At 35.8% G+C, this 22,969-nt stretch overlaps 2 protein-coding genes across 5 annotated transcripts; both read right to left on the bottom strand.

The window, feature by feature from the left end:
- Positions 1 to 4: 4 nt before the first annotated feature.
- On the bottom strand, positions 5 to 1,766 carry LOC108558097 (serine/arginine-rich splicing factor 4-like). The gene is made up of 3 exons (XM_017914905.1): positions 1,022 to 1,766; positions 402 to 965; positions 5 to 342 (listed from the first exon to the last, which is right to left on the bottom strand). Exons 1-3 carry the CDS (start codon positions 1,764 to 1,766, stop codon positions 5 to 7), a joined length of 1,647 nt encoding a protein of 548 aa, XP_017770394.1.
- A 515-nt stretch (positions 1,767 to 2,281) lies between these two features.
- LOC108558120 (cytohesin-3) lies at positions 2,282 to 22,181 on the bottom strand. Of its 4 annotated transcripts, none has more exons than XM_017914929.1 (5): positions 15,277 to 15,564; positions 5,606 to 6,147; positions 3,402 to 3,733; positions 3,079 to 3,343; positions 2,282 to 3,022 (listed from the first exon to the last, which is right to left on the bottom strand). In XM_017914929.1, the coding sequence occupies exons 2-5, from the start codon at positions 5,771 to 5,773 to the stop codon at positions 2,528 to 2,530; spliced, it is 1,260 nt and encodes a 419-aa protein (XP_017770418.1). In that variant the 5' UTR covers positions 5,774 to 6,147; positions 15,277 to 15,564; the 3' UTR covers positions 2,282 to 2,527. The 4 variants fall into 4 exon arrangements, with proteins under 4 accessions (XP_017770418.1, XP_017770420.1, XP_017770419.1 ...); XM_017914930.1 differs by lacking the exons at positions 5,606 to 6,147; positions 15,277 to 15,564 and adding exons at positions 21,380 to 21,453; positions 21,946 to 22,181 and having other exon boundaries at positions 2,283 to 3,022; XM_017914931.1 differs by lacking the exons at positions 5,606 to 6,147; positions 15,277 to 15,564 and adding an exon at positions 6,346 to 6,505.
- Positions 22,182 to 22,969: the final 788 nt, after the last annotated feature.

Here is a 22,969-nt window from a genome sequence, read left to right on the forward strand (position 1 = left end):
CAACTTAATAATGGCAACGATAGGCTCTCGTTAAAGAAACGTTCAATTCGTGCGTTTCGATCTCTTGTTCCTCATCATCCGATTTGATGTCCGAAGACGAGTTCCTCTTTTTGGGTAAATTGATTTGAACGATTTCATCATTGTAAACGTCCTCTCGGCTCCTCGGTTGTCTAAATGAGGAGTTCTGCTTATCTTGGGCACGAGAACTCCTAAGCTTCTGCAGCTCAATCTCCTTCTCTGGTTTCATTTTACCACTCTGCGTCAATATTCCAATATTGGATAAAACTGCGTTAGTGAGCATCCTCGAGCTGGACACTTTAATAGCTTTCTTTACAGCATTTTCTGAAACTCACAATGTACGTGAAATTATTGAAAAGGGAATGGAATTATGTTCGAATTACCTTCGAAGCTTTGTTTTTCAAACGCATCGTCGTCGATATCGGATTCCGATTGGTCATGATCTAAATCTATTTCGCTCTCGCTGCGGAGATCTTGTATCGATGGTTTGCGACGTTTCATGAAGAAATCGTTGGGTTTCTGTTTAACTACATATTTGGGCTCTACGGGGATAACTTTTGGCATTCGCTGTTTAAATATCCTTGTAGTTTCGAAATGATCCTGATCGTCCGGTTCGATGTCACTATCATCCGGAGGTGAACTATCCTTCTCCATTTTATCGTTTTTCATTAAGATTGGCTGCGATTTGGTCTTTCTTTTGGTAGGCGAGTGGATTCGTTTACGCGGTGTCATCGATGGTGACCTATGCTTTTCCTCGTCCTCTAATTCCTCTTTACTATCATAAATGGAAACGGACCTCCGTTTTGAAGGTGGAATTGGAACTTTCTGAGGTGATTTCTTCGATTTGCACTTGGCTATGTTCTTGATGCTGTGTTCACTCTTAGTTTTATATGTGATTTTTGTATGCGATTTTCTGCGTAACTTGGGACTGCGGCTCCTCGAATGCGCTGTAAAATATTCAAGTTATGAAAATAAATCTGTAATATACAAAGATTATCGTTACTTGATGTGGTTCTGGGAGTTGTGTTTTGGGAATCCGAAGGACTACTTAAAATATCTCCGGCCAACGCCTCCACTTCCTTCTTAGATAAATTGAATGCATCTTTTTTGTGTGATCTGAGTTTATCGGTTGACCTATGATGGCGCATCTCCTCCACCGATTTCCTGAACTCTTCTACAGACTTTTTATTCGTGTTCTCTTTTTCTACGGGCATCTTGGTATATTTATTTACGGAAGATTTGCTGGTTTTGCTAACTTCATCTGCGCATCTCGTTGCTCTTCCTTTCTCAGATCCTACCGGTCTCGGAATACTGGAGTTCCTCCCCTGCTTCTGCGAACCTTTAAATAACTTTTCCTCTTCCGATTCCAAATCCAGTCCATCGGATTCCAATTTCTTGCAGTTGATTTCTGTACATATATCGTCCAGAGATTGAATATTGTCTAGTTCGTGTACGCAATCGTGTGTTTTAGCCAAGTGGATGATAATGTTGATGAAATTTGGTAGATCCGGCATCGTGACGTCCGTCTTGATCTTCTTCTCCGCGATAATTTTATTTATGAAGCTGTGGCAAGTATTTATGTAGTTTATGGATTTAATGTAATCCTTAAATAAATCACTCGTTTCTGGACTTTCTCCAGTTTCCTGCTTCTTGGAGCAATTTGGACATAGGAGGCAGTCTGGCGCTGTGTTCGTGAATTTATTGACTTTCCGCGTCGCCAACGGCCGCCGAGTGCACGTTCTATTCATCTTAATTTATCTTAAAAATCCATAAATTTTACCTATTAAGTTTGCGTTTTTTTTTAAGTTTTTGATGGTTACTGTCAGAGGAAATGACACTTACGACATTAATTGCACATTATTGACGATGTCCAAATGAATATTAATAGTCACTTGATTAAGACGAATGGAGGAAGACAGTAAAAATGCATTAATTTTATATATATTTTTTGTATTATTTACATAAAGACTATACAAAAGAAAACAATTCGAAAACCCGGTGTTTTTTTCTTTAATTATAATTATTATATTACACTTAGAGTCGGCTAAAAATATACAAAATCCATATGTACATACGAAACAAAATTACCTATAAAATAATCCAAATAAGTAAAATTTAGCTTACAAAAAAAAACGAATTCGATTACTATAAAATAGGTTATAGTAAGGAATTTCCATTTTTTTTTCCTGTTTCCTTGTTTTTTTTTTTCGTGACGCTATATAATATAAATAATCTCAAATTCAATCGGATTATTCTCATAACATTTTATATATTTACAAAGTTCATTTCTCATATATTAACAAATTGGTTTAATAAATTAATATAAATATTGGTCAAAAACTTAGGTGTGTTGCTTCAAGTTTTGGAGTGGATTTGGGAGGATGGGGGACTAGTTTTAAACAAACAAACAAAAAAAAAAATACAAATAAATACAAATCATCAACAAAGAAAGTAAAAATAATACAAGTGGAATATTTTCAATCGAATTTTTAATATGATAATAAATAAATCAATTTTTGGCGTGGTTGTGTTGGGCCTTACGTTTTCTGTTTGCCAGCATATCGTAAAAAGGATGATGGCTTATGCTCTGACCCAGCCGCAGCATCCAATCATTTTTCTCGTTCTCGCTGCTCGCACTCATCCTGTACACCTGATGTTTGCCCTCCACAACTTTACCTTCTGAATCAGTCTTGCAAGCCTTTATGAACTCGGCTCCACCACTCGCGTACAACTCGAAACAGTGCTGTTTCTGTCTGTCCGTACACTCCCTCACAGATATATTCTCCAGGGGGATGATCCCCCTTGGCTCCTTGTCGGTCGTATATTCAAAATAGTACAAACAATTGTCGTTCAGTATGAACCACCGTCGTTTCCAACTCTTATAGCGTCCTCCCTGCTTCCAAAGCCAACCCTCCTTGTCCGGATTGAAGAACGTGTGCATTAGATCGTTACCATCGTCTTCGGGTATCTTGAAGGGTTCCGCCTTTATGCTATCATACAAACTCTGAAATAAACAAGAAAATCAGCAACGATTTACATTACAATTAAATAACAACGTACCACTAGCAGTTCCCTGGGTAAATCTTGTCCGTTATTGATCCCTTGATTCATCTTTATGAATTGCTCTATAGTTGGCTTGTCTTTAACGCTTGGATTATGCAAACTTGTGTTCAGCATAATTATAGCGAAGGAAAGCACGTAGCAGGTGTCGGAATTCTCAAAGATATTATTCCCTTGACAATCGCAGTATCGTTTTGCGAAACATTCCATCATGCGATCGATTTTTTGCGCTTCCCCTGGCAGCCGAAAACTCCACAAGAATTGCCTACGCACATACAAGAAAAGGGATGTAAAATCAAAAACAATTCGCCGTGAAATATTACCTCAAAGCCTGGACTAGGATAAGATCGGTGAAATCGTGTAGCTCAACGAACGCCTTCAAGACGTTCTCGTTGAAATCGTTCTTTTCGCCCAGGTAATCCCCGATGGCTGTTTTATTGAGGCCCTCGCCCTTATGCAGGAACTGCGCCACGGATTCAGGGGTCTCCTGCAGCAATCCGTTCTCGATCAGGTACTCAATCCCCTTTTTCGGGTCCATGTTGAACTTCTTCCTCCCAATAGACATCATTTTCGCTTTACTGCGACTCTTCCCATCCTCGCCGCTTTCCAGGCTCTCCACTTCCGATACAACCTCTGACAGCTCATCTTTCAATTGCTACAATCATAACGTAAAAGAAAGAAAAAACATTAATTACACGAATGGAGTTCATATTATATAGTTAATTAAGAACGACGGTTGCGAAATTATAATGCCGTGAGCGAATTTCGAAATAAGTTGCATGTTTAATTGAAGCATTTTTCACGCAGTATGTTGTAATGAAGGTTCTGCATGAGGTTTGAGAGTGAATGGACACGTAAAAGGGAAATGCATAACTGCTCCAAGACGCAGTTTCGCTGCGTCCTTGCCGCTCGAGAAAAGGTCGAAGAAGAAAAAAGTAAGAAACATATGCGAAAAGGAGGAGGAGATTGAAGACGGCGGCGGGTGGTGGTTAGCTCCGCAGATTCTGATGCCAAGTGGAAGTAATAAAAATACCCTGAGAAACTGGCGACTTAACGGTCCGACGATCGCATAAAAAAAATAAAATGAAGCAGAATACAGACGCACACAATTCGCAGAACATGTTCACAAACAGAAACATATTTTGAATTTGCGACATTTAATATGACTGAAAGCAATACCACCTTCTCATCTTCTATACACAGAATACAGTGTATGAAGGCATCCGTATTTTAATAATCCCCATGAAATTCTCACAAAGTATGGAACAAAACACGATTAAATTAAAATTAAGTAAAAAACGTTCGTATCCGAAATTTACTTTTTTAACAATAAGATTTGTTAAAACATTTGTTAAACTGAAAGTAATAGCTATAAATAAATATGTTGAGATAATTATATACATAACAACTTAACATCGAAAACAACATTTATATTTTTTGGAAATCCCATGTATTTGTTATTATTGAAGATAATCAAAACAAAATTAAATTAACTTATCAGTTGTTATTGCTACCATTTATCTGCTGCAGTAGCAAATCTTAAACAAAAAAAGTATAAATTAAAGCGATTGTATACTCGAAATCTTAGTGCTTCTTTTATATTCCCAGCAAATAAGCGCAGAGTGACTCATCGCTATGGGGTACAAGAACAGCACAACAGTGCCCAACATAACCATTTCTTTTTCATGTTTTAATTGGTCTAAATTACATCCGTTGAGTTTAAATGAAGCCCTTCTTGCTCCGAGATTATAGAAGAAGAAAAAAAAGGTCATCATAATCATGTTAAACTGATGGTATAATTTCGAATTTGAATTGTACATTGCGAATTACTAAAGTTATAAGTTCCAATAATATACCAAATAACCTTGTATAGTGTAAATACTAATACTAAATAACAGAGTTAGCAATAAAAAAAACATAATTTAATCCTATTTAAATGTTTAACGTAGATTTAGATAGTATGAGCGAGAGAAATCTAGCTTTATCTGTAAACTCTGTTGTGATAAAAATAATCAGGAGGTTATTTTTTCCACAAAGTATCGATCCGCAAAATGGTTAAAAGAAATGGTAAACATTGAAAGAACGGTGAGGAATATACCGATGCCACGTAAAAAGTGCATCAATTTATCGGAATATTGTTAGGTGTTTATTGACGTCAAAAGCGACGTGCAAATATCTGTTTCACATGGAAACAGCATTGAGAAAACACTATTTTTGTTCCATGGCTTAGACGTCCGTTTCGTGTGTTTAGATTACATCTAATCACATGTTTTCTATGAGGATGAAAAAAAAAAAACTACCTGTTACAGGTACTACTCTCATTTCCTTTGTCTACTTTTATCCTCTCGGGTTTACTGCACCCAAGGGTCATCTATTTATACCATATTTTTTTGGCAGCCAGATGAAGAGACCCATCTCTCTCGCTCTCGCTACTAATAGTAGTTCCCATGCACTAATTGCCGTGGGAGAAACGTATAGACAGGTGGATGATTTAGCTAATATTCGTCCGCTATTATAATTCCATTACCGATCGCTGTGCGTAGGTGTGAAGTGATAGATCCCAGTCGCTCTTCGATGAAAGATTCTTGGGAGGCGACTTCGGCTTCTTTGGTGTCCGCCGCAAAGACGAGAACCAGTTGCTGACGGTGGTCATCGAGCCCTTCCTCTCCCTGCCGATGGTATTGTAGTGCTGCATGATTCGAGATCCTCGTCCGCACAATTCGCAACCGAATGTATAATTTCAAAAGATCAAACGTCAAATTCGACAGATCAGTTCCTTTGCTCTCGTTTGATTAGATTTGCTCGGTTAGAAGAGTATTCTCTTCTGGGATATATCACAATTGCTCGAGTCTTGTTTTTCAAAGAAAGTAATAATAAACAAAGATTGCACTTCCAATTCGGACTAGATGGATTCAATTAAAGGCACCGTTTGGGATCACACGAATAAAGGCACCGACGTGATGATACTTTTCTTCGCAGCTATTCACATTTTCTGATGGTTTCTTCTTCACTGATTCGGAGAAAACCTGCAAATCCTTCTAGCCCAGTTCCCACTGCATGGTTCATCATCTGTAGAAGAAGAAAATTCGGCCTTTTGAAGGTTTGTCCTCTTCATAAAGCTCAGAGAATATTAGGAATGAGAGATACGAGTTGAGAATGAGAGAGAGAGAGAGAGAGTGGCGCATCGCGAATACACAACATCTTAAATTAAAGTAGCTTGTTCGTGCCAGAAGTGGTATATAGACAATTAATAACTAAATTACTAACATGTTCGTCGCTGTGTTGTTGTTGATTGCAGCTTAGGAACAACCGCAGGAACTGAGACCAGGTCAAGCACATTTTTCAGCTCACATTTTAACTTTGTTTTAGCTGCAGGAACACACACATACACTAGGCATTTGGCAGAGACCCAGGAGAATCGGGCGACGAGGAAAATATACAAAAAAATAAGTAAAAGAAGAAAGAGGAGGTGGAGTGAAACGGCAAAGTTGTAGAAGGAGAGACGATCGACGACGGTGTTTTTGGAACGAGGCGGAGGTACTGCTACAAACCAAACGCACGGCACCGGGCGGCTCCGGCCTCAAACTGAATCGGCGGAGCCCGTGTTTCGGTCGCCAGAAAAATGAACGGTGGACGGGTCAGGGATTTTATAAATAACCATCCGCAAAACCATCGAGTGCCATACCCAAATTCGCATTCATCCGCGCACAACAACAGCCTCACCTTCCGAGGACAAGATTATCCCTAGAAACCAGCGAAATATGTGCCCTTAAAACCGGTTCCGCCAAATCCCCTAACCCAAGGACCTTGAGAGCATTTACTCACGATCCATTGGCAGGTAAATCATACATTACACAACAAACGTTTTACCGTGATGCAAATGCATTTGCAACAAGGGTAGTATTTGTTTAGGTATTTTCCATCGGAGCAAAGTCTACTGGTATTATTTGTTACAACTAAAACTATATTGTACACGATTCCCAACAAATCTTTAGAATTTCGCTCATAATATTTTGTTAAAAAGTATTTAAATTTTTATAGTATTGCTAAAGGACGTGTTGTTTCTATTATTGTCAAAGAAATGTTGCGTAGAAACAATGCTAGTTAGATATAAACGAGTGTTTTATCTATCTGATACGCTTTAACGCTTGTTATCTGCAAATCTGCGTCAGTCGCGGATTTGAATACTGGATTACAAGGTGAAAATAATAGTCTGGCTGACTGTCTACTACTAACGAGGATTCGTAGGCGTTCGTACTTTTAGCATGTGAGAACGCACAGCTGAGAAGGGGTTGATCCAAGATTAGATTTTGTAAGAAATAAAATAATAACATACGCTTTCAATTACTATACTATGATAATCATGTGATTTTATGTGACTAACTCTCAAATCGTCTTCGATCGGTAGATTTAGAAACTTTCCTTCCGAAAACGCGTAGGTATTTTTTTTAAGTTTTCGTCATAATTAATTCCCGCATTGTTTCAGCTTCTTTCTCTTTTTTTTTTATCCAACATGTGAGTCGCATTGGCATGCAAACCGCACGTCTGTGAAACCCATCTGCAAGTAAAATCATCTTCGAGGAATGATGAGGGAATACAAACGAACGGCGACGCCACACAGCAGCATAGCGCCACAGGAACATCATACGCAATGCTAATAGGATATGTTTTTTTTTTTTTTGTAATTTCGAGGCATGCATGATTTCAGTGAAAAAGCACGCAAGAATGCGAAGACTGTGTTCATCGTAGCCATTAGAGTTCGGAAATGAATGCTGTATATACAGTAGTAGTGGTATTTATGCGTGGCCCAAAGTTCAAAGGAAGTTGATAAACAAGGTTAATATTATGCGTAAAATATTCCCAATGAAATGCTCGGCTTATGTTGTTTAAATACCCGGAATACATTCTTCAGGATTTATTAGTCGCAGGAAAGATGCTTCAATGTTGAATTCGATTGCTTCTTGGTGCAAATACACAAGCAATGAGAAGGAGCAGTGTTTGGGTATACTTTAAACATAACTTCGCATAGCTAAGAAGATGTAAACAAAGTATGACAGTAAGTATACAAATCATGAGGTTCAATAAATAATATCTGCCAGTCGACGTCGACTATTGAATGTGCATCTCCATAAAAGTAAAATTTGCAAACTACTAGTAAGTATTTTTAATTATTTGATGAAATCTTTGTAATTTAAATTCACTAAATACTTCGGTAAATGCGTACATTTACCAATAACATTTTTCATCAATTTTCTTAAAAGTTTCTGTTTCTGCAAAAAGATAAACTGTTACAAAAAATGATCATTAAATGTTAATTATGGTAAAATTTGTACAAAATTTTCATTAAAATTAATGTTAACGAAGAACTGCTTAAGTGTTCAACGTACCATCAATTTCCTTAAACGAGTTTCAATCAACACAAAAAAAAAACAAGTTGGCCAACAGTATGTTCAGCCAGAAGCAATGATGTACGATCCATTTCTTGGTCACGGAATATTAAACGCCGGCTGCTAATTACTAATTAAAATAAACACCCGGTACAACTACTTCGTTGGCTCTTTTCTTCCTTTGCTTATTCAACTCTTACAATTCACGGCCGCACGCTCCAAAGAATTCCTAGCCGACGGCAAGGTCGGATTCGATTCATCATAATGTATGCATACGATGAGAACATGATATACAACCCCGAAAATGCCCCGGCAACAAACCGAACATAAATACGGCGGTAATTAAAATTCCATGACGTGCGCAATGTTTTCATGAATCTATTAATACCGAGAGCGTTGCGTGAAAAATAATGGTTCCTGAAATACCCCGATGATATTAGATAACCGCTCGCTAATTCCATTGGAAACCCAAGTACGCTTTACTGTATTTTCACAATATATTCAATGAAACCCATTACAATTATCCGAATGAGACAGTTATTCACAATCTTCTAATTGCTTTATCAAAGTGTACTTTCTAAATATTTGCATTGGGACTTCTCCAGGGTTATTTTCGGTTTGGTCAGATGACTCAGAAAGCAATCACAGTTAAATACATTGAAAAGTTCAAATTTTCCTAAAACTAATTCGAAGAAACGTAAATATATCGAATTCTCCGTAAATGAAATCGGAAGATATTTCTTCTTAAAATTGATTTGAAATCAGCTGATATAAATTTAGAGACAACAATGGATTTCTAACAATGCGAGTAGTATTAAGGAAAGTACTGGTCACAAATATAGCATGTTACAAAGTCTGCCCATGCATATTGTATATGCTACACAGTATGGATTTTCTTTTCGCTGACGTGTCCACTGTTGCAATTGAAAATAGAGTCGATCGTGTACAATGGATGTTAAAATATTTCAAGAAAAAAAAACATCTTTTTCGGAATATCCCACAAAACTTGTCATGGAATTTACTTTCTTTCGGATTTCGAAAACGGCATTCGATTTGGTGGCCCCTGCAGCAAGCGAAAAAAAAATATACTAAAAGAAACTAACAAGAGTGAAGATCTGGTCTTTCTGGGATTTAAATTATGTATTGAGCAGCTCGGGGGTCTCAGCTACCTGAATAACTGCCGCTGTATGTATATACCTCGACAATGGGAAACGTTGCAGAACAAAAGCTTAAGTTGAATCCACCTGCACGTATTAAAAAAAACCTAAGCTAACCCTTGCATCATAGCTCTCAATACAAAGAGCCATAAATAATTATGTTCCTCTTTCTGAGAGCAATCTTGTAGGGATCATCCGTCCACGTCAATTAGTAAATTGGTATCGCTCTATCGAGAAGAGGAATGGTATTCAAAATGCAAGTGCGTAAGCGGAGGAGGTAATGGTCAAAGTTGAGGTCGGTAACCTTCGGGACCTTTCACATGAGCATTTAACAAAGTTATCGGATGAGCAATGGGACCCATTATGCATTAGGGCGCAATTTGCAACAATCCATACATTTCGGATGACTCACATGGTACGCGCGTTCCCAGCCGGGCAATAAACATAAAATAAAAGAGCACATGCATATTCATTTATGCTTGCTGGCGGTAAGGAAATAAAATAAAAATGCGGAAAGGAGAAACAAGAACGAAGCTAAATGGTTGAGAGAAACCTATTTTATCATTGCTTTCACACTGCATTTTATATGGACTGTTAATGTGCTCCTACTTTTTCTCTGCTTCTCTTATATTTCTTTTTGTTGTATTTTTATTTCCAGCGGAAATACATGTTTAAAACACATATTTCCTTTACTGCTTCTTCACATGCCTTTTTCTTCTTAAACATTTGATCCAGTTCGGTATCAAATTAAATATCAGCTATTTAAAGTTCTTTTCATGTACGTGACTTATAGTTTAGTTTAACAAACAATAACAATAATTATTATCTATCTATTATTGTTGGTATTTGCTAAACCGCGATGACTTTTTAAAATAATTCACATTTTCATGTAATAAATCATCGAGGTTAGTTTCCAGATAATAGAAGTTACATAAAGCGATAATTAAATCAAAATTAAAACATGTGATTCCCAAGTAATGTGACTAACAGTGCAATGATTACTCATTTAAAATAGAATAATAATAATGCAAAATAATAATAATATATGATGATGATGATGAATGGGACTTGCTATTATCAAGGATTGATAATGGATGTTTGTTCGTTTCGGAAGTGGTGATGGGACTATTTTCGTAGATGATGGGTTTCGGATGGCCGAGTTTTGGAGTGCGGCACCCATTTATAGATTCCGGACTGCGGATTTTCTTTGCGGTGACGCGCAAAGTATGCAAGGCAACGTGCTCGGAGGAAGGAGGAAGAGGATCTCGACATTGCAAGGTTATCGAGTTCACCTGGAGGTCGTTTCCTGCATCTCACGCGTCGAATACAATGGCTCAATTGAATCATTTTCCTCGACCAAACGAAGTTCAGTTCAAATGCAGATGCGTCTGGGCAAACAAAATTTATAAAGAAAAGGGAACCCGAGCGACAGGTTGGTGAGTGGCTGCAGGCATCTGCATTCTGTGGGCAGATGTCTGCATCCCATCACCAAGAAGAGGACCTATCACATAAATAACATTCACTCGAGAATCTCTCTCCAGCAATAAGGAATCCAAAAGGGAATGCGAGCGCGCTGCACTGATGGTTGTGCAGGATTTTGCTGCAGCAGCAGCACATTTTACCATTTCGAACGAGACACACGCATTGCATTCGAAAGGTTTGCAATTCTCGTGTTTTGTAAGCTCGGCTTCACGTTGCAAGGTCGCATACCTAACAACACCGGTCATACGAAACAAGCGCGAAAATAATAACATATTTTTAAACGCCATAAATCTCGAAACATAATAAGGACTTCAAGTCGAAAACGTATTTACACCACTGCCTCTGTTAATTAAAGCCCTTTTATTTATTACGCAATTAGGGCGCACGCCGAGTCTTCTGTCACGCAACATTATTTCCTCTCGAAGCAATTAAAGATACTTCCGGCTCGGACAATTCGAATCCGCCTGAAAAGCGAGGGAAACAGAGGACCTCAAGAAACTTACGTCAAACAGATTTTTATCATTTGCGTGCATTGTACATTTCCTCGGAGAAGTAATTAAGAATTTAAAAATAAATTAATAAAAATCTGCTCTTGAACTTTGCATTGTTCATTGTTTCGCGGAGGAGTCTCTCACAAGTAAAACAGTGTATTTACGATTTTCTAATTCCTCGCGCGAAGCATGACATAACATCTTCTAAAATTATATTTATTAATAACAATTTCAATGAAGTCATGTAACCCTGGCCTGCATATATGCACAGAACCCGTTTCTCCTCCGCTTAATGAAATCTATTGAAATTTAACACATAAAAAAGAGCAGGTGCTTCGATCATGATCATGCACCCAAATTAGTAAAACATGAATTATTCATGTACGAAAATAGAAAACTTACACATCCAAAAAAAAAAAGTTCACAATCTATTTTTACTATAATTACTTGAAATATAAAAAGACGACCAGCAGGAGAAGCACGATCTCTTATTAAGATACAGCATTAATAATTGAAGTGGATGAGTGCAGAGACGAAGAAGCGTGCTACATCTGCACTCAAGAAGACAATTACAAATTGTAAGTCATCAATTTTTCTGGGAAAAGGAAGTGGCCGCAGCGAACAAGCCATGTTATTCATCGTCCAAAGATTTCGAGCCGAAGAAAGCTGAAAGGCACAAAAAAAATAGAACGTTGAACGCAAATGAGTTTTTTTTCCCGGGATTTCCGTGAGTTCGGGACGACATCAATATTTTGCAAAATATTCAATTATTTCGGAATCCCATTAAACTCGCAAACGTGACACACGAGCTTAACTAGACATTCCATTAATTAAATGATGAGTAATTAACTTAGTTACAAATATTTGATTGGAATCCTCTTTAATATCTAAATAATTAATACGTTTGAAGCTTACTGCCGTTCCGCATTCAATTAATTTAAAAGAATCAGAACGTCAAAATGTTTAATTTCAAATTGTGGTCACGGTTCGTGTTTCTGTGGTAAGTTATATTGTAACCGACATTTATAATAAGGAGCATATAACATGTTATATAATATAATTAGGACGTTAATGAATAGTTGTAGTATTTGTCTCAACTCAAGCTCGAGGTCTTTCATCCGTGTGTATAGTGTATGAAAGCGTATTGTTACTTCACTGAAGTTCGTTCTATTTGAGTTCGCAAAGTGTACCGAAGTTGTCAAACAACAAATAACCATATTAAAATCGTTTTATAATTAATTTGATTACATTTTTCATTAGCTATATTTCCAACGAAATTCATCAAACGCTTTTGTTTTCTCTTCTAAAAGGAAAAAAAAATGTAGCAAAGAGTGTGGCGTGGTATATGCATTGGATGGAAAAACGTTGTACTGGGAGATATTGACGTGGAACCAAATTGGATTGAGTTAACTCAATTTCAAATCAATACCCAGCAGCACCACCGCCACCCACGAAAACGAAGCCACAGGTAACTCTCTCCGAAGGGATATCAAATCAAATGCATCCTCGCACACCAAAACGCAAAATGTAATCGAATCAATCCAAATTTCGGAGACCCATTGTGCTTGCTTGCTATTTCGACTCCTCTTTGATTGCTAAATTTTCGCTGAAACTTTTTGAATCTCTTTTTCAAAACGTTTAATTTCCGTGCCAGACTGAATTCTATCGGTGACTCGATAGAATTCTGTCTGCTTTTTTACTCAGTCGAAAAGAAACAAAAATAATATTATTTATAAGACTGGTTACTGCAGAAACCAGACATCCGGTTTGATTAAATTAATTAGTCTGGTAATCATTTATAGCGCTTTACAAGAAACAACTACGAACAAATCAATCATATACAGCAGCTGCGATAAAACACGCACATTCATGTAATTCCATAATTATTAAGTAAAGCGCTGTAACGACCATCTTTAGTATTCTTGGAAAATAAATATTTGATTTAGTTATACAATCTTTTATTGACAAAATATTAAACTTTAAGATTTGTGGCAAGTTGGAATAGTTTATAGAAACTTTATACTAAATATTGAAGCTCTGAAACTAATTTAATATCCACTTTTTTTTTATACATACATAATTATGTTTACGCAGTCTTTTATAAAGTATATCGATTACTACTGTTTCAAACACGAACTATATTAATATCGCGTCATCTTGCGGCTTGAAAAATTCGATTAATTTTTATGAAGGTAAACATTAAATTTCCAGGAAACTTTATACCGGAGATTACACTGTTTAAACCACATTCATTTTACATAGAAAATAAACGATTTAATAAGACTCTTCATCGATTGTTACTGTTTCAAACAATGAAATTTTCGCGTAGAGAAAAGTTGGAATTGTCCTTAACTTCATTGAAATACGAAACGGGAATACGTCGGTGACTTATTACAGAGACCTTTGAAACTAGTTTAAAAGTTCTGAACTTAAATATTTATTTATCCGGCAGCAGTACGACTTTAAACTAAATTTAGACGTGACAGAAACCGAGTTTCGTTCATTTCATATTATATTTATAATACATTAAGGTGGAACTTGCTAATTGAACTGATTTATATAATAAAGCTTGGTACTAATATAGACGTATTTTTACAATGTCCGAGATGTCGACGTAGCGGAAAGCAATTACTGATGCCATTGTTAACGACAAAGATGGAATTCTCACGTCTCGAGAATGTATCCATCCATCCATTCCACGTGTGATTCATCCATTTAAAATATGAATTGGGATCTTGGCGCCCGCACAGGATGATAGACCAATCAACTATTGAATGGAAGCACCCATTCACCACTGTGCGTTGTTCATTGGAATCGGTGGATGATGAACAGGAGCGAGGACAAATGTGACCTTTTTTTTTATATTTGACTGCAGGGTTACTACATTAGAATGCAGGACGATGGCGGATTGGCAAATTGTGTACAATAAACACACGCATCGATTGATAAACATTGCTATTACGTAAGCGCCACGAGGCGTCGAAGCTGTTTGAATTGTCTATGCCACTTGGAGCGTGTAAATAAATAAAAACGGGGGCGCCAAATTACACTTATTTGCAATACCTCTCTTTCTCTCTCTATCTCTCTATACTCATCTCAATCCTATCTATACACTCTGTAAGGAGCAAACACCAAATCCAATTTAAACCAGTTAGCGCCAACAGAAAATACGATGATAAGGTCTTCTCAATACAAGCCTCTTGTTACTTTAGTTTCTAAGTTACTGCGATTCAATCATTATCTCTTTTGGCAAGGACAAATGAAAAAAAAACATGATTGCGCAAACATGCAAATCGATGATATTTTTACAATAGTATTACGTGAATTGGAATGTCACTTTGTTACTATAGCCGGGACGTCTAAAAATAATCCCATTAGCGGATAGAATACGTTTTTTTTTTTAAATAATATTTCCAGATAAACATTGGACCAAAACAATAACTTGAATTTAAAAGTACAGTAATCGGAAGACCTTATCATCTAGACGGGACTTCATCAATCACTAACAAAGGCGATTGATACAAGGAAATAACTTGTTTTGTTGCACGCTCGAAGTTTTGAAGAAGCGCATCAATGCAAAAAGTCCACTCGAAATGGTAATCCGATTAAAGTGGCACTAATTGGATTGAATTGAGATTGTGTGTTGTGCAGAACTAAATTTTATTCGATGAAAATTGTTACCTGAAATCAGCTAGTGGCTATTCCGTGTGTGGTTTACCGCAACAATAACAACAACAAAAAAAACAATATTTGACGTTAATCCAATTCAAAACGATGCACGAAATCACTCGAAGTTTTGGCACATCCGTGTGACATTCACTGACTGCACTATCACTGCGACTCTGGCAGACTACTGAGCATGAATGGAAGTCCCGCGCCTGTTTGCAGCCACAACTCCTACTCCCCACCAATAGATTCACAAGCGTGACTACCTACAACCGTGTGGTACAAGGGGATGAGGACTACCCTCTTGCGCAAAAGAGAAGATATACACTGGAAACTGGTTCCGAAATTAACACACGAAAATTTTCCATCAAATATTACTCGATTAATTCAAGCTATAAGAAGATGATGGATCAAAGCCTCGAAGATTAATAAACGCACCAGTAACCTTAGTTTTACAAATTGAAATTTATTTAATTATTCTTGTTGAAAACATTGACAAAACAGAATCGTTTGCCTCGAGCGACGATCCTTTGTATTTAAATTGAAGCAGACGTTTTATTATCGGAATAGCAAATAGTGAATATCGAACGAACCTTGTTGTAAATGCATAAACATTTATGTGAACTTTGGAGTTTAACGCGGATTTACGCTGTACAAAAACATGTCTGAAACGCCAATAATATTTTTGACCACACGAACGTGATCAGAAACAGATTTTTCTTGTCGATTTGTTTGTTGCAATACAATTTGCTGTACTTATCTTTCACTTTAATTGCTATAATCCAAAAAGTATAAATGTTCTCCGAATCAGATAATTAACTAATTTATTTTATTTATTTAAATTAGTAATTATATTTCATTATTCAGATTTCTTCCTTTTGTCGTAATTCATTAAGATAAAAAAATAATAAGAAAGAAATATGACCACTAGATTCATTGTGTTAAACTTTTATGCATGATGGAATTTTGTCCATAATTTTTCAAAAGTTCAATTTTAAAATGTAATTAATAAAGTCTGTTTTCTAATTTGATTATAAAACGATTTCTTTGGAGAAATATCAATAATATTCATTGATTTCATGATGATTTTGGCGAAACAGTACGTAACGATCAATACACATATTATCTTATCTTTCGAGAATAACATGTAAAGGCCAATACCCCTTTGTTGTACGATAAAAAGACGATAACTCAAAATCTTTTTCGATTATAATTTATAAATGTAACAACAACTTTCGGTTGAAAGATCCTGCAGTTTCGTACCGTTAAAAAGAACGTTGCAGACCGTGGAAAATGCTGTAAAGCGCATTCCTCGTACATAATAATGTTCCCAAAACTCTCACGTTTTAGATTTTCAGCAACTTTCTTCAAAAACCAACCAACATTTTTTCGTCCGTTCTACAAAAGCTTAATTAAAAACGAAACTTTTAGTTAATAGACAACGACAGAATTCGCGTGTAACATTTAATGAGTTTTTAAAAGCTGCAAGAAAAGTTATAGATAAGAGTAGACGACGTGACAAAGGAAAAGAAATAAAAAATGTTTTTAATTGAAATTAATAAACATATTTGTTTTAATAAGTTTTAATCTCTTTTACAAAACATATTGGTTTTTATTCTTTTCCTCGATCCTTCATTGCTTTGTAATGACCTGCATACGAAACGTTGCATTTGACACGTCCTTCCTTCGAAATGTGTTTACCATTTTACCAACTAGCATTGAAAAAGGATAATGCGTTTCGCAAATATCTTGCACGCACTTTTTCCAATTACCGAAGTCCTACTTACAGATTTAAAATCAATAAACAATGTTGTCTAAATATTGAATAACAATAATATTTAGACAAATTTAAATAGATTTGCACAGAGTTCGTTTCTTCAAATTCTAAAAACTCTAATGTATTCGGAATTTTAGGTAGTTTGTTAATTGCTACTTTCTACCTTTACTCGAAGATCTCACAAATTATTTAATAGAAAAAAGATACCTCAAGTATATATTTAATGATTTTTTAATTTTCTCATGTAAAATTAAGTATAATTCTATGATACTAATATATTCATAAGAAATACTAGTTATACATGAAGTTGTGATTTTGAAAAAAATATAAATGCAATTTAAGTAGACGACTTCTTAATTATTTAATAGAAAAAAATAGAATGACTTTGGGAATATTTTTTGATCATTTTTCATAAAATGTTCATTCTTTTGAAACGTATAATAGCATCAACGCCCTTCATACAATGATCTTGTTAATCTGTTATATAATTCATACGAGGAGGGGTCTTTCGTTTGCGGAGGGTGATTTAAATTTATTTAATACACTATTTTTGTCTTTTAATTCAAACATATTTCTTAATCTTATATTTTATTTATATACCAATCTTAGCTAATAAATAACGAATAACAATCATTAATATATAGAATAAATTTAGTATAGTGCTACTATATTTATTATTGGTATCGGTGGCAATCGCAAGCCCGACAACCGAAATCCCGACGATCGAAATCCCGACAGTGTCTTTTATTATTATAAATTTCTACAATAACATTTTTATGGTAGTCGGGATTTCGATATAGTCGAGATTTTGACATAGTCGGGATTTCAAGCGTTGGGATTTAAATACAGCCGGGATTTCGAACGTCGGGATTTCAATAGACGGTCTTTCGGTTGTCGGTCTTGCGATATAGACCCATTGGTTATATATGGATGGAACTGTTTGAATAATGTAACGGAAGTAGCTGGGATGAAGATGTTTATCACGTGAGACTGTGATAGCAGTGGATCAGCACAAAGGTGGTATCTATGAACTAATACGACTTAGATTACGCACTTTTTTAAAACGTTACTTTATTTGCTTAATGTCAACAACATAACATGTAAGATCTGAAATGCTCTGACTTTATTCTGATATGTTGATATACAATAGGTTAAAATGGATTACAATGAATACTAGCGCCGTGTATTCAATTATGTACGTGTCTAGTTGAATGATTTTTGGGGTGCCGTTGAACTGCAGGGTGACAGACAGCATGCGAGCCACCCCCATTAGAATGTAAACACAATGAGCAACCCCACGTGCCGTGGAAATAACCGTTACTGAACTTGATTGCTCGTAGATTCAAGTAGAAACAAATAAATAATCAAAAAGTTAAACTGAAATCGTCTACAGAACAATGGATTGCTGCCTATCGACTTGCGGAAGTTGCTAAAGATAACACGACCTTAATCTGAGCGAACCATGCTTGTTTTCTAATCGGCGACGGGAAGTCAGTTGAATAAACAATGTCCGGGATTGTTCGGGATTTGGGAAATTTGTAAATAAACCGACACATGGGCACAGGCCGACTTGGAGCTATGGGAGCGGAACGGGCGCATGGGAAGATGTTGGATAAATTGTTTTCCGATGCGAAAATGTGCAGAAGAAAAAGAATGGAAATATGAAAATGGGAACGCAACACACTTCTCTTCTGTTCATTTATATTTTCTTTTCACATGCATGTAATTCATTAGCAACTATTATTACTTCAAGCTCTGTTTCGGACACAGCTCTGTTTCATTGTCAACCTCGTTTCTATTTTTTAGGTCTGTTGTTGTTGCAGTGGTAATTTAATAACACTTCGTGAAACGTATGAATATAACATTTTATGCTGCAGATGAGGTAAATTTTAATGTGGGGACACGCGCCGGCCGCACCCCGACCAGGGGTTATTACCCCTGTACACGCGGCGTCGCGACGCCCCGCTGCGCACTGTACTACACCCCAGCGCATATTAATTACCTTCCGGTGACCAAGTAAACAAAGGCGCAAAACTAATCTATCGAATTATTCAATTTGCACATCAACGTTTCCATTCATTCCTAAATTTAGCCATTACACAAGGAAGTGCAATTTTTTCTCAGTAGGAAAAACAAAATTCTTCATTAACATAAATATTACAGCTGCTGTATTGCTAACAACGCAACGATATTTTTATACTAACAACTAAGTAATCGTCACTAATTGCTATCGTGCACGGAAATTATGCCAACGTCCATCGTTAATTTTTCGGTGGAAAAAACGTTAATAAACATGCCTCATTATAATAGAATAACGTTCCAAAACCATTATAATCCATGGCATATGAAAAATACATAGATGCGCTGTCGAGAAGCAGCGCACATTTGTCTGCAAATTACCATATTAAACTTGACTGATGGTCTCCATCTTCCGCTACATATTTCCGCAGAACGAGCCATTTTAGACAACTGCTCAGTATTACTACGTACACACCAATTTATAACATCAAATACACATTGTCTACACCATAATCTTGAATTTTCATGTCTGCTACAAAAGATAGCACAATGGTAAATATTTAATATTTCCTATGCACTTATCCTAACGTATCTATTAATATTTGACATTGCAAATGTTCAATCTCCCTCTTATCACAATTTATGAGCAATGCATGATATACCGTTAACATATCAACCAATAATATTTTCATTCGATTTGAAGCTTCACATTGTAAAATACTGCACGATTTGGATTAATTTATATTATTAAATTCGAATCAATTGTTGTTTTTTTTTTAATATTTCAAATTTCATTCAATATGTAAATCGAATACACAAAAGCCTATTGTCCAAAGTGTGCGGCACAATTGAAGCGCGAATCGCATGTAATGAATTATACATTTATTAATATTATATGAAATTAATCACTCAACGCGATAGTAAAATTCGTTTCGTTCCCTGCAGATTCATACACGTTTACATAACTATGTGCATTTATTAAGGAAACATGAAATACGCTATTTGCGTAATGCATTCCCGTCGGAGATTCCTCTGGGCACACGAAACGGGAAAAATACTACTGCAAGGATTACGAATGTGATTTTTGCAGCATCTCCATTTTCATATTATACCACTTCATGCGGAAACATATTCAGTTACTTTGTTTCATTTACTAATTATTTCTTTCATAATATTATTTATAAAGAAATTTGTGTACCTTTATGTAATACTTTTAATATATTAGTTTAAAATTTAGTACAATTTTTTTTTAATAAAAAAATCGGAAATTGGAAACAATACTCATTTAACCGAAAATTTAAGCGTCATTTTGCGCCAATTCATAATAACGCTTATTAATTGCTGATTTTACCTTATAGTTACCTCACTGTAAATATGGGTTCATTTTACGCCGATTCGATTTCCGACGGCTTTTGTAGGAACGTAACCCCGGCGTAAAACGACGTTTACCTGTATTCTTCGAAAATTCCATAAGTAAAGAATGGTGACTGTTTAATCACGGTTTCCTGAATTCAATTAACCTATGTAAATATTGGCGGAAGTAATTATTTATAGTCTGCTACAAACTAGAGGTAGTACCTACCTTTGCTGCCAAGTGTTAGTCTGTGTGATATCAGACAAATATCAACCATCCGAGTTTCGCGTACTGCTTAACTCTATCAATTTTTAAACATAAATTTCCTATTTGATGGTAAGCAAGAGCGCACCCAATGACTAATTTACGACTTTAGTCACTATTTTATCAGAGTATTAAAAGTGTAAAAGGTGTTAAATCATCAACAGTTGCGGTCAGCCGTGGAACGTGAACTGGACGATTTATTCCCTTCCAGATTTACAATCTTAGATATTAGAAAAGGACAACATAGTGTGGACCATAATTTACTCTCCAAGTGCACTCTATAAAGTGATTTATGGCTTGAACTTATACAACGCCATAAAATAAACTCCAGACTTGATATACGAGAAAATAAAACAGGATCCTCTGCATCAATCAAACACGTGAGTATTAAATGCTCATACTATCTGGGGAACCCCCTACTATCGATCTTCATAGCAAATTCGAGGTAGACAACCAACATAGCACTCGTGTAATATAGTATAAACAGTTCAAAGAGTTAGCTAAACAGATAAAATGCTTAACTGCACTACTTTTTTGCAACATATTTTTATAGAAACGAGACATAACAAGTAAAAAATCTATAATCATATTATGTCAACAATACACTCCATGATAATAATACATTCAATCTAATTTAAATGCACATAATCTTATCAATGCAATAATGTATGTTTCAATTGTCAACAAATCCTGTAGTTTCTCACCTGAATTTCCAATAGCAATTCTGTTTTCCTCCTCCTTATGTCAATCAAGATTTTTTGCTGCTCTTGAGTAAGTTCTACAAATAAAAAAATATCATTAACTGTGTTTCTTATAAGAATTTTCATTTATCATCAACAGTAAAGCATAATTGTCTCCAGTTACATATTATTACCGTTTTTCTTTGCTGGAAATGATTGGGTAGGCTAATTATAATATTATTATATTGCTTGTTACTATTCATAGCATGTACAATTCATGACATAATAATAACAAAATGGAATATATATGTGTGTGAATTAATGAATTGGATAATAGGTAGTTAGTGGAAGGACATATATGGTCCAATTAAAAAAGGAAACTAATAATAACAGTAAATTCAAGTGCCATAACCTCAAACAGTTTGTATCCAAAATAGGATAATAGCATCCTTTCTACTGGGATCGTGGACGGTTTCCGAGATACGTATATGCTCTTGTTTACTAGATGTTAGGAATTAAAGGGGCTATGTTTTGTAAACAAACGGTGCTTTGCATCGATGGAAACAGCTGATGTTTGGTCCATTGCTTACCGATGTTGAACGTGTCGATGTGTGTCGCGGTGCCCATGGTGTACACCGTTTCCTTTAGCATGCTTCCATGTGGGCACCAGGCTTATTCGAAATCATCGGAACTGGTGGAACGAAGAATGCAGTCCAATTCTCGTAACCAAAAAAAAATATAGCGTAACAACAACAAAACGAACTCTCACAAAAACAATCCACAGTGACAGCAAACGGCTGCCATTTTGTAGCGCTCAAATGATACTAGCGCCAAAGTTTCAAACTTTGGACGCGACACGCATGACCGCTTCTTGCACCTGTGACTATCAAAATCTTTACAACCGTGTACTAGCAATATTTCAAAAGATTCTGATTACTTTAATACTGTATTCTTTAATAGCAAAAATCATATGTTGATAATACTAGAAATCATATGTATTTAGGAATAATTGGAGAACATAGGTATTGTCTTTTAAACACAAAAATGTATGTTTTGTCTTGATTATTCTTTACAACAATGATATGTCATGATATATTTATATACATCCATATTTGTATCATGATTATCTACCATTATTTAAGCTGATATTGCATTTTATTAAATGTTACATAAAAATTATTATATCAGATTTTGTTATTTACTATGATTCATTGGATACTTTTGTCTATCCAATGGTCAATTGATAGTTTGAATGTTTACAATTATTTATTTATTTCATCCTATTAGAAGATTTCAAAAAATATTACAATTATTATTGTAGCAGTCTGTCCACCATTATTGCCAATTAAATTCTCAGTGACGTTTATGTATATTTTTTTCTTTCAGTTGAAATTCCCGTGTCCTTCCAATAATAGAATAAAAACGATCTCAATAATGAGTACCGCCGTAATTATCGATGCCACCAGTATGTAAGCTCAGTAATAGTAATCTGAATCATCATCACTATCATTGAGCACCGTTCAAAGTGAAGAATTGCCAGAAGATTGCCGCGAAAATGCTGCGAACGGAGGAGGCGGAGGATAGCAACATGCAGATGATAGTCATGGGGTTGGT

This window comes from Nicrophorus vespilloides, unplaced genomic scaffold, assembly GCF_001412225.1.
Source record: "Nicrophorus vespilloides isolate i.1.1-1 unplaced genomic scaffold, Nicve_v1.0, whole genome shotgun sequence".
NCBI lineage: Eukaryota > Metazoa > Arthropoda > Insecta > Coleoptera > Silphidae > Nicrophorus > Nicrophorus vespilloides.

Bases quoted from the DNA above. Each gene is read 5' to 3' on its own strand.
- LOC108558097 (XM_017914905.1), bottom strand. From the start codon at position 1,766: ATGAATAGAACGTGCACTCGGCGGCCGTTGGCGACGCGGAAAGTCAAT. The intron at 966-1,021 runs GTAACGATAATC...AATATTTTACAG, and splicing joins AACTCCCAGAACCACATCAA to CGCATTCGAGGAGCCGCAGT. The intron at 343-401 runs GTAATTCGAACA...TGTGAGTTTCAG, and splicing joins TGAAAAACAAAGCTTCGAAG to AAAATGCTGTAAAGAAAGCT.
- LOC108558120 (XM_017914929.1), bottom strand. From the start codon at position 5,773: ATGCAGCACTACAATACCATCGGCAGGGAGAGGAAGGGCTCGATGACC. The intron at 3,734-5,605 runs GTAATGGAATTA...TTATGATTGTAG, and splicing joins ACACCTACGCACAGCGATCG to CAATTGAAAGATGAGCTGTC. The intron at 3,344-3,401 runs GTAATATTTCAC...GTATGTGCGTAG, and splicing joins ATCCTAGTCCAGGCTTTGAG to GCAATTCTTGTGGAGTTTTC.